The 11983-nt window shown below is 45.4% G+C and overlaps 1 protein-coding gene across 4 annotated transcripts in view; it reads right to left on the bottom strand.

Annotated features, from left to right (window-relative positions):
- CLASP1 (cytoplasmic linker associated protein 1) overlaps window positions 1-11983 on the bottom strand; it is a 191567-nt gene that overhangs the window by 107136 nt on the left and 72448 nt on the right. For all 4 annotated transcript variants that reach the window (XM_072960809.1, XM_072960808.1, XM_072960810.1 and 1 more), the window contains exon 10: window positions 11884-11951. In XM_072960809.1, the coding sequence (XP_072816910.1) occupies window positions 11884-11951 (68 nt within the window). The remainder of the gene's footprint in view (window positions 1-11883; window positions 11952-11983) is intronic.

Consider the following 11983-nt stretch of genomic DNA (forward strand, 5'->3'; position numbering starts at 1 on the left):
GCCTTAGTATCTTTTATTGAACTTACTCCCATCGCTACTTGGAGTTCACAATGCTGTAATTATACGCATAATTAGAAAGCAAACAGTAATATAAACCAAGAAAAACTTGTTTCAAAATTTCAAAGTACTTAGCTTTCTAAAATTCTTTCAGTTCCATGCGGGTCCATTAACTGCTTAAGCACTTGGGTTTGCTGCTGTCATTTGCCTAGAGAATTATCCAGACTGAGTCCCTGCGGGCTAAGAGCCTCCCAGACAGACACCCTGAAGCTGGCCATGTGAAGCACACAGCTGCAGGCTGAAAACCACGAGCCAGCAGGGGGCAGCGGGGGGACACCAGCATCCAGGGCTGCGAGCCAGTCCAAGTAGGTACAGCAACACTACAGAAGGTACGGGGATGTCCTCAAAGAGCTTGTTTGGTAACTGCCCTTTCATGCCGATCAAGTACTTATTTTCTAGCCCTAAGAAGAGGTTGGATGAACGCACCAACCACACCGCCATCACCTTCACCGACCACCGAGGTCTGCTCGCCATCACCCTGGGCTGCCTGCAGCAATGCCCATGTCCCAGGCCAATTCCCCACACAGTAACACATCACCCAGTTGACACCAAAGACAATCCGCAGGGGAGACTTTCACACCTAAGTTATGAGCGTGGACATCCTGCGCTCCCCTCCGTCTGCCTGTTCAGTCAGCCTTGCAGGGCACTTCCAAGCACACTGGACAGGGGTGCAGATGCTTGTACCCCTTAAGAGACCCGCAATCCAGCTCAAAACTGTGCTCAGACCCTAGAGGCCACCTTCCAGTAGTAGACAGGGGGCTCCTGGAAGGCAGTGGGAAGGAAAAAAGGAAAGGGACAAAAGAAATTGGTGGGGAGGAGGAATAAAAATGGAGGACAGGAGAGGATGGATGCTCTTTGTGAAGCCCTGATGCATGAGAGAGCACTGGCTGACCTGCGGACAGGACAGCCCCACCGATTTACGGGGGGATGGCAGGCCAGCTGTCCCCGCTCATCACCCTCTGCCTCCCGTCTGCTCAATTCAGCAACCGCAGGGGATTCACTCCCTTTAGACGCTGTACTGGCCCTGGGGATGCCACCCGCCCACAGGAACTCACAGTACAAAAAGAAGGGACATTTGTAAACACAAACACGACAAATAATCGGAGATAAGGTGATGCAGGAAAAAGGACTGCCACAGAGGAGTGAAAAGGCAGAGGGTGGGGGAGAGACACTGTGGCCAATCACAGCACAGGGCTTTCACCAAAGGCAGAAGGCTCCCCCACCCAGGCAAGGGTCCTCAGGCATCTCTGCTGTGAACAGAGAACTCAAGAAGGAGAAAGGGTGGGAGCAAAGTTCCAGTTCACCATGAAGCAAGTTTCCAATGAAGTAAAGGATGCCTCGGACTAAGCAGCAGGGTAGAGCTCACTCCTTCAGCAGGAAGAGGGGTCCTCTATGGAAAAGGTCCCAAGTCTTGGTAACCCTGTGGGCCTAGCCTCGCGGTCACCAGCACGTGGAGGCAGCCGTGGGACAGTGTACCCCACCCAACAGGCTGCAGGTGACTGAACGTGGTGAGCCACACTCAAATGCTATGTTCACGTCTGTACGAAGAAGCCCAAGTAAACTAAAGATGCCAAAAATGAATTTTAAGATAGAAAAGAGAGCCTTTCAACTGTTGTTCTCTCCAATTTCATTTTTATAAAAGTCAAATGGACATACTTATCCAGCCTTGAAGCTGGTTGTTAGAGCTCACGGGGCCCATCCCAACTATCTCACCATTTTGTCTGCCTTGCTCAATTCTCTCAATTCCGAAGTCAGTGAGTAGATCTGGTCTGAACGTCTGGGCAACTGTGCCACAGGGGCACATGGTCCAGTCACACAGAGTGTGGCCAGTGAGGGGTGGGCTGGGCTCCTGTCCCACGCAACCAGGAAGCACCTCTGCGTGCTTGCATCGCAGTGGGTGGGCCAACGACAGCCCCTCATCTCGGGGACTACACTCCATGCTGTATGCAGGTTCTGGCATCTCCAACACGGAGGGGAAACAGCAAGTTAGTGTGAGGTGCCACGGAGAAGATGAAACAGCTGCCAGGGCTTGATCTTGCCCGTGTGCCCCTAATCTTGGGAGGTAGCCCCGATAGTGGGGGAAGTGAAGAGACTCCCAGGGGCTCTTCAAGCTTCAACCTTCTGGCATGATCTCTTAAGTTCAGATGAGTTATCGTTATCGAGCTTCTCCAAGCCTGTCCCTCACCTGGAGAGGGAGGACCACTCACGTATCTGTCACCTGTGTCTTCACAATGTCTTTGCAGCACCCACCCTGTGCCAGGTCCTGAGCCGGATGCTGACAATTCAGGGAACAGAGCGGCTCCCACTCCCAGAGCTGACAGCCCGCAGCCTGGCAAGTCTTCCAAAAGCAAACTCTGAGGGGCACCAGAGCGCAGGGAGGGGTTCCCCATGGAGGGTCTGCCCCCAGAGAGAAGCCTGAGAACACAGCAGATGCCAGGCTGGGAGACGAGGAACGTGTCCTCGTGGGGCAGGGTGTATGGAGCCCCGGCAGCCGTAGGACTGGTGCGTGAGCTGCGCAGGCACAGACGTGCCCGACGGCACTGGGAACCACCACTCCGCACGCTCAGAGCAGCCTTGAACATCCTCATGGTGGTAATTACAGTAGGGCATCCACACTGCTACTTACTCCTCACAAAAGTACTCAGGAATATGGCAGAAGCATTTATTTTAACATATTTGGACTTAAATTTTTACTATTTCCCAGGAAAGGAGGGACTTTTAGGCAACTTTAAGTGCTGTGAATAAAGTTTGTGTATCAATGACTGAAAACTAAAAAGTAAACTTTCAGAAATCAACAATTAATATTTCAATGCCTTAGATAATCTCTAAATGTCATATTAACAAAAATCAATGTATTCTCTCATTGATTTAATAGTCTTTTCTTCTTTTGATCACATTATGTATTTCACTTAAAAAATTTTTTTAAACCAGTCTTTTTTTTTATGGGGGTGGAGGAGGTAATTAGGTTTTCTAATTTATTTATTTTAATGGAGATTCTGTGGATTAAGCCCAGGACCTCATGCATACTAAGCACATGCTATACCGCTGAGCTATACCCTCCCCACTTATTTCACTTTTGAACTTGCCCTAAAAAGGTATTATACTTAATTAACATCAAAACCCAAATCCTACAAATATCAGATCTACACTTTGCGTTCTTCTGGAAATGTCACTGTAATTATCACTGTACCAATCGTGACCCAATTCTCCCTGACAACCACTATGCAGGAACAAAAGCAAGTCAGCTGGAAACATTCAGAGCCAAATGTGGAAAAGTTTCCCTACCAGAACGGTATCTCAGACTTAAAGGTGAATGCAAGGGCTATTAGTCTCTTGCATGAGTGACTGCATTCTCAAGAACTCAAGAGGGCAAATAATCATACTTTTACAGAAGAAGGCAGAGAAACATGATAATTTAAAATAAACACCTACATTCTCATCAGTCTTAATCCCCTATATTAAAGCCCCAACTCTATCCAAGAAATAAACCCACCTGAACCAAACCCACACACAGATACAATCCTAAATTCAAGTGTCCACAACCATGATCCTCTCTCCACCCTCAAACCTGCTCATTCTTGCAGACCCCTCCCCTTCAGCTAGTCCTCCCACCACTCACCCAGCCAGCCACCCTGCCCCATGCCCACACACCCTTGTCCTGGCCGCCCCTCCCCACATCCAGGCCCCTGCCTGATCATCACCAGTGTGGCCAGTGCTACTTCTAGCCACCTCTCAAGCCCACACTCTCTCCAGTTCCATGGAGGCTGCCCTAATTCAGGTCTTGCTCATCTCTTAGGTGGATTTGTTGCCAAAAAAATCTCCTTACTCTGCTTTTTGAAAAAAATAACAACAGATGTTTTAAATATAAAGGCCATTAACAAATAAAAGCACATAATCCCACCAATCAAATAACCTCTGCAACCTCTTTCAGAAGAACAAAATCAATGGATTTGTAAACATGGTTAAATATTTCAAATATTACCGGAAGAAAGCAAAATGAGAATAAAAAGCTTCTCTACCACCTCCCTTACTACTTTCCAGTTTTGTTCTTAATAATTAAGTTTTCATTCTGGAATAGCATTAGTGTTACAGAGAAGTCGTGAAGACAGTATGGAGGCCCCACAGACCTCACACCTAGCATGAGTGTGGTACATTCACTACAGCGAGGAACCAACACTAGTGCACTGTCGTTAACGGCAGTCAGCAGTTTATTCATGCTCCTTACTGTTTCCTCCTGTCCCTTGCCTGCCCCGGGCCCCACCCAGGACAACACAGCACACCGAGTCCTCATGTCTCCCTGGTTCCCCTAGGCTAGGACAGCTTCCCAGACTCCCTGATTTTGACAGTTTCAAGAAGCACTGTGGGGTAGTTGACAGAAAACCCTTCCACGTGGGTTTCCCTGGGCTTCTGTCATGCTGAGACAGGGCGCAGGATTCTGGAGGACGACCACGGAGGTACCACGCCATTCTCACCAGGTACCAAGGCACACGCTATCAACAAGGTTGCAGATGGTGACCCTGGTCACTGGCTGAGGCTGTGTTTGCCTGGTCTCCCCTGTGGGTCTCTCTGAGAGGAAGTTACTGTGCACACAGAGTCAGAAGTCACCCTTCCCACTCTGGGGCGAGGAGGCCACAGGAACAATTTAGACTGGTTCTGCACAGATGTCTCCTTTCCCTAACATTCCATCATGCACTTATATCAGTACAGGCTCCCAGTATGTTTTATACTCTGGGTTATGATCCAGCTCTATTTTTTTCATTAGTCAAATTGCTCTAGCTTTAGCCGCTGGGAACCTTGTCTCCTGTGACCTTGGACAAATCTGCACTGTTGTTCTGTTCTGTTGGAATGCCTCCCCACTTTCTGGTGTTCGAGGTGTGCCAAGCCCCCTGTGTGCTCCCTGCTGCAGCCCCGGAACCAGTCAGACTCCTGGAGCCTGCTGGTGCTAGGACTGCAATCTGGGCACTGGGCACTGTCTCCTTCTAAGACAGCTTGCATGTGTCTGATTCTGTATCTTCCTTCTTTTAAGGGAGCTTTCCATATCTAACCAAAACAGCAACCACAGCATTTTAACCCTAAATCCATCTTTCACTCCCCATGAGATGGAGTCTCCACGTTCTGCAGGACGACACTGATGGGCAGGTCCTCTACCAGCTGCCTACACACATCACCCCACTTACTCCTCACAGGTGCGGGCATTGCTGGGGTCCCCAACCTGGACACGAGGACATCAAGGCTGACAGTGGCCGCCCGCCCCGGGGCACACACCGCTCCTGCAGCACTCACCCCAAGTCAAGCATCCATTTGTGATACAATCACCGAGACCCAAAACCACTCAAAAGACTGGTGACACTTTTGGGATGACATACGCCTGTCTGCATCAAAGTGAGAACTATAAGGAAAAACTTGGAAATTTCTTATACAGCTAAATTTATTTCACTTATTTCAGACCAGCCTTTATTCTAAATTTTCTTTTTCATTTTTTATATTGGTGATACTGTTCCTTGTTTTTGAAATAAGAGAGACGGTGGGGAGACGGGTTTGCGCGTTATTATTTTTGTTATACTTGGTAAAATTAAGGTGGTCACCTTGTATCAGTCTGTCTATCCGCTTTTTAAAATTTAACTCTTAGAAGCAACGGCCTACAATAAAAACCTCGGCTTCTCGGATGACAATTCCCCTCCAGGAATAACCAACTGCTTTAAAAAACAAACATCCTGTTTGTGGGAAAATTTCCGATCCCAGAATCCCCCCTTCCCCCACCCATCACTCGGCAAACAACTGATCAGGGATGTCACATTTTCAAAGTGTCTGAAACGCTATGTGTCTAAAACAGGCTAGTGTCTGTTTTCATAATCTCTCTCTGGATGCTTTCAGTTTTCATTATTTCCTAAGGCAGCTACTGAAAGTGGCACAGCTTCAGACTCAAAGAAACAAACAAAGCCACGGCTTTATCTCAACCGCGGGGAGGAAGCGCTGAGCTTGGTGACACAGACGCTGGACAGAGAGGATTGGCCTAAGGCAGCAAAGTCCGGGGCCACCAGCCTGACGGAAGAACCTGAAACCTCCGTCCCCGCATATTATAGCTGCCCTGCCTCCTCCTCAGTCATAAAACAAACAAAAGGCAGGAAAGTGCTCTGAAAACACTCCACACACAACCGCAGCAGAAAACCGATGATGTCACGTTGTGCAGCTTGTTAACAGGTCCCTATTAATCAGGGGCTGGCAGAGGAATATTCAAACACGCCACTGCTACGAGAAACGCTTCTAATCCTGCTTTCCCATGATGTTCAAACCCAGAGCCACAGGCTTTCTCCATGGCCTCCAACATAAAACAGTCAACCCCAGAATCATTTCCCCCATCGTCAAAAAAAAAAAAAAACACCAAAATACAGAGGAGGACAAATGCTATTTAAAAGTAACACACTGTCAAATCCTCCAATGAAGGGTTCTAAAAGAAGTCACTTCAGAACATGAATTATTTAACTCTCCTGCCCGGCTATTGATTTCCTTCTGTAACTCAACCTGGACACAGAACACTGTAATGAGGGCTGAAATAAAAAGGAACACCACCGCTATACTATATGCTTTAGACTCAACTTTAAAATACAATTAACAAGCATAAATTCCGCATCTTCCAGCATGACTATCCTCAGCAAACTCAACCGAATTAAGTTTAAGAAGATACATACAACTTAACAATCTACTACAAAACCACACAGAGCAAAGGGGGTGGAGGTTGGCCAGTCTCCCCAGCAGCAGGACACAAATGAACACTTGCTACCGTGCACAATTTACTGTGTAATACCTGTTTCAGTTGAAGAGCTTGGAAATACCGTTCAAAGACCACAAATGAAAAGGCTGCCCCTGGGAAAGCAAGGCCATGAGACAGGTTGTTCTCACTGCTGCGACAGCACCCCTCCTGCAAAAAGACCTTGTTTATACCCAGCCCTTTCAAACCATTTCAATGCGCCAAAACCGGAGTAAAAATCCCACGGGAATCAGTCATACTTTTGAGAAACAATACTTCTTTCCTAGTTTCCAGGTTCATTTTTGCATTTAAAAATCCAAATCTTTAAAAAGGGAAAATTTTTATACAATGATTCATTCTTGAGACAGAAACAGCATCCCTGCTGTACTGTGCTTTATGTGTTTTTTTCTCTACCCACTATTGGGAAGTCTTAGAAATTTCTAGCTGGTAGATTCCTTTCCAGACAGCCTATACTAACAAATGTCTTGTAACTGCAAAATAATTTCTTTTCATGATTCACATGCTGTGAATTCAAGATGGCAAAAAAAAAGATTAAAAGCACATAAAATAACAGAGGCTGATGAAAACATAGCTACCCTGAGTTCACTGTGCCCACTTCCCTTCTCCTAGACCGTGAAGGTCAACATTAATGTTAATAAAGCTGTAGGTACACAATTTTTCCCTGCCTAAATGCCAACATTCATAACAATTATTTTCCTAAGTTTCACACACTATTTTTAGTTACTAAAGCACTTACATCTTAATTATTTTATATCCAATAATTACAAACTTTTCAGAATATATTGTAATAGCCTACCTTTTCCAGCGGTCATGGCTGTCAGTGATCTCAGTACAAATAAAAACACTGCTCTGAAAGCTATACCTCCTCACAGCAACTTAAGCATCAGCGAACTCTCCACCCACACGACTTCTCCAGTGCGATCCAAGCACCAGTGACAACTGCCACCCTATTCCAAGATAAAAGTCTAGACTATACAGAACAGTGATGTGTTTAATGGGTGGTGGTGGGGGGTGACCCTTCTCCATCTGACGTTACTCACATTAAGAGAGCCTTCTTCAAAACTGGTATTAAAATTTTCTTTAACCAACTATCTGATTTTCCCCTGGGACAACAGGGAATGTTCTTAACAGAAACTTAAAATATGAATAAAGTCAAAAGGCTCTCTTATTTCCACAAAGATGCTGAAGTTAAGCTGGCATCAGAAACAGCCTCCTCTGGGCTGTTTTGGGTGCTGGTGGTCTCAGCACCGCACCCTTGCCAGTCTTGTAACACATAGTCTCTGCAGCCGTGACTATGGAAACACTCTTCTCAGATACACAGAACCAGAATCTCAAACCGTGCAATATGCAGAGTCGAATAAACAAGTGGGGGAGGGGGTGGGAACCTTTTTCCAGCATCCGATCCACTTACTCAGTCATTGTTTTTAAAGAATACACAAGATCATAATGGCAGTCAGTTTCCTTTTAAATGAATGAATGCTCTGTCCCAGCTACACTGGGCGACAGTTCAGATCTTAACCTGACAATTCATCATCCGTCTATTTGTTTTCAGACTTGCATTTCTCATTTCCAACAACTTAAATGATACCTAACATTTTTCAAATTATGTAATTTCTTAGTAAAAGAACATAAGGCAGGCCGCATTCTGCAGCAAAATGATATCCTAGATAACAGTTATGGATAAGAGCCAGTAATTTTATGATTATCTGTCATCTAGCCTATGGTTTTGCCAGCAAATAAGTACTTTTTCTTTAGCTACAGATTTATTACGAAATTTTCATAGATTTAACCGGCATGATACTTTCATTCTTTCCTCATAAACGTGAGCTTTGCTTAAGAAACTCCAAAGCACGCACATTTTTAACCAAATTAATATCCATGCGCCTCATTTCAATCACATCCAATTAAAGGTCATTAAGCGGCTATGGATAAAGGACAAAGACAAGTCTATAATTATGGGCTCTTTCACGCTGAAAATCCAATTCTCCCACAAGCACAGGCACATCTGCATCGTTTTTAAAAACGTACACGGAAAATAATTTGCTTTTTGAAACCCATAGAAGGAAAAACTGTAATTTTTGCTTCAAGGGGTTTGCTAATTATATGGAGATGGAAAAAAAAGAAACAACATATTCTTAACTCTCATATTCCTGCCATTCAAAGCTGAAGGGCCGTCGGGTAACCTAGCAACAAAAAAGAATCATATAAAGATGAAGCATTCTGTTACAGATAGGACGCTCCTTTCCAGTGGCTACTTAGATGCTTTTCCTTTGCTGTTTTAATCAGAATTCTCACACTTTAAAAATAATTACGTCATTGGAATTTATATCCAATTACACATCTCAGGACATAATTTTGCACATGTCAAGAAATATAACTCAGTACAAAACCTGCCTTTACAGTAATGGTTTCTTTCAACTTAACTCAAATCCAGAGCTTTTCTTTATTACTCGAAGGAGCATTATTGCTCACAAATAACCACCACAACAACAAAAAAGATAATTTAGGCTTCACCAAAATTAAAAACCTTTAGATGTCAAGGAAGTCAAATGACAACCCAGAGTGGTAGGAAATATGGGCAGATCATGCATCTGATTAGTCTTGTACCAAACATACATAAAAAACTCCTCCAGCTCAACAACAAACAGACCAACCAATGTAAAAATGGGCAAAGGACTTGAGATTTTCCAAGTAAGATCTATAAAGGACCAACCAACATAGGAAAAATACACTCAACGTCACTAGTCATGAGGGAACTGCAAATCAAAATCACAGTGAGATACCACTGCACACCCACTAGGGTAACTATAGTTTTAAAAAATAACTTTGTGTTTTGTTTTGTTCTGTTGGAGAGGATATGGAGAAGCTGGAACCTCACACCTTGCCGGTAGAAATATGAAGTGGGGAAACCACCATGGGAAGCAGTTGGACAGGATCTCAGAAAAAAGACTAATTCTTCCCACAGAATTACCGTATGATCCAGCAATTCTACTTCTAGGTCAGCTCTCAAAAGAACTGAAAACAGCATTCAACAAAAACACGTAAACCAGTGTTCAGCGCTATTCACGATACCAAAAAGGCAGAAACAGTCCAGTGCTCATGAGTGGAAGAATGGACAGGATAAACAAAACGTGGTCTGTCCACACGATGGGATATTACTATTCAACCACAAAAGGGATGAAGCCATGATGCACGTGGCAGCCTGGACCAACCTTGAGAACTTGTTTCAGGAAACAAGCCAGACAGAAGAACATGGTCTGGTTCCACTTACATGAAATGTGCAGAAGAGGCAAATTAATAGAGAAAGGAGATTTGGGCAGTGGGGTGGCGGAGGGGGTGGTTCAGGAGGTGGGGAGGTGACAGCTCAAGAACACTGGGTTTCTCTTCTGTGGTGTTGAAAATGTCCCACAATCGACTGTAGTAATGGTTGTACTTGTAAATGTACTAAAAATGACTGAATTATATATTTTAAGCAGAGGGTTATACAGTGTATTAATTATACCTTAAAAACAGTTTTTTAAAAAAGAGCATTATTGCTAAAGAAAATGTACATTCAGTTTTAAATGTGTACTCCAAATTAAGTCAAACCTCTAAACAAAAACCCAAGTGCACAGTACAAGAGTCACTCTCAAGCGACATTTTTACTTAACAGGTGGAGTGGGCCACGCAACGGGGCAGCAAGGACAGACTGTGGGTGTGAGCGCCAGCCGTGTCCCAGGCGCTGTCCCAGACACCGACATACGACATCTCCAAGGGCGCTCACTCCACGAAGGAGCAAACCGACTCTCACAGGGGTTACACAGCTCATGCCAAGTCACAGGGCCAGCGTGGCGGCGAGAGAGGAATGGCGGTCCCAAGTCTCACAGCCGCCCCTTTAGCCTCTGACACCATCCACGCTTTCTGTGGGGGAGCGGGCACCCACACTCCAGTGTGAGCCATCACGCTGCCACACGGCCACCACGTATTAAACGGACGCCTGTCAAGCCCCTCCGCTGTGGACAGACTGCGCACCTTCATCAGAGGGGGTCTGAACAGACACTCGTCAGCTCAGCCTGGAAACACAACTGTGGACACACGACACTAATCACAAAGGCAGCCTTCAGCTGAGCAGAACCTTTGCCCAAAGGCTGTCATCATTTTGTCTATTTATTCAACAATATTTATTACATACTTACCACATACCAGGGACTCTCTGAGCCACTAAGGATAAAGAAGAGAATGAAACAAAGGTCTTGCCCTCAGGAATAAACAAAAAATGTTTTTGTAGTAATATACATGAATAAGGAAAACAAGGCGGGGCAGGGCAGAGAGAACCCAGGACACTGGATGTGCTCTTCCTGACGGCCCTCGTAGTGATCTGCTCCTGCAGCAAAGACTGGGTGGAACCAGGGCGACGTGTCATGATGCCCAGAGGACAGATGTCTCAAGCAGAAGGAGGCATAAGCACAGAGGCCCTGAAGCAAGAGCAGCTCAGAATGTTGAAAACTGGCCCAGAGAACCTGGGGAAGAGCAACACAAGGCGACCTCAGAGCAGTGGCCTGCATCAGACCGCAGGGCCGGGTGGGGCTCAGTGAGCCGTGGGATCGGAGGCCTCCAGAGGGTTCTGAGGACAAGGATTAACACTGCTGAGCTACGCTCTGATCGCTGTGTAAAAACAGATCCCAGGTGCCAGAGCTGCTGTGTAAAAAACAGACCCCAGGTGCAAGAGAGAACTCAACGAGAGTTCTGGCTAGGGGCCACTAGGGTGCAGGCAAACACCTGCTGGCCCAACTGGGTGCAGAGCGGCTGCCACACTGTGAGCCCTAAAATCTAGATGTATTTTTAACAATAAAGCCAACAGGATTAGCTAATGGATTCAGTGTAGGTTATGAAAGAAAGTCGACGACAACTGCACCATTTCCAGCTGGGGAGAGTGGAGAATGGAAACTAACGCTCAAGACCTGGACCCTTATCCAGACATCAAACCCAGCTTTCAGAAATAGCATCGAGCGTAAGTATCACTTAGGCTAAAAGTGAACTGAGAAAGCACAAGTAGAATGATTGCTTTTTCTACTCACCATTTGCAGATTGTATCATGTTTCCAGATTTCTGGACTTCATCAAATTTCGTAAAAATTACATTCAACCTGTATGGAAAAAAATATATATAAACTATTAA

Source organism: Vicugna pacos, chromosome 5, assembly GCF_048564905.1.
Source record: "Vicugna pacos chromosome 5, VicPac4, whole genome shotgun sequence".
Taxonomy (NCBI): Eukaryota; Metazoa; Chordata; class Mammalia; order Artiodactyla; family Camelidae; genus Vicugna; species Vicugna pacos.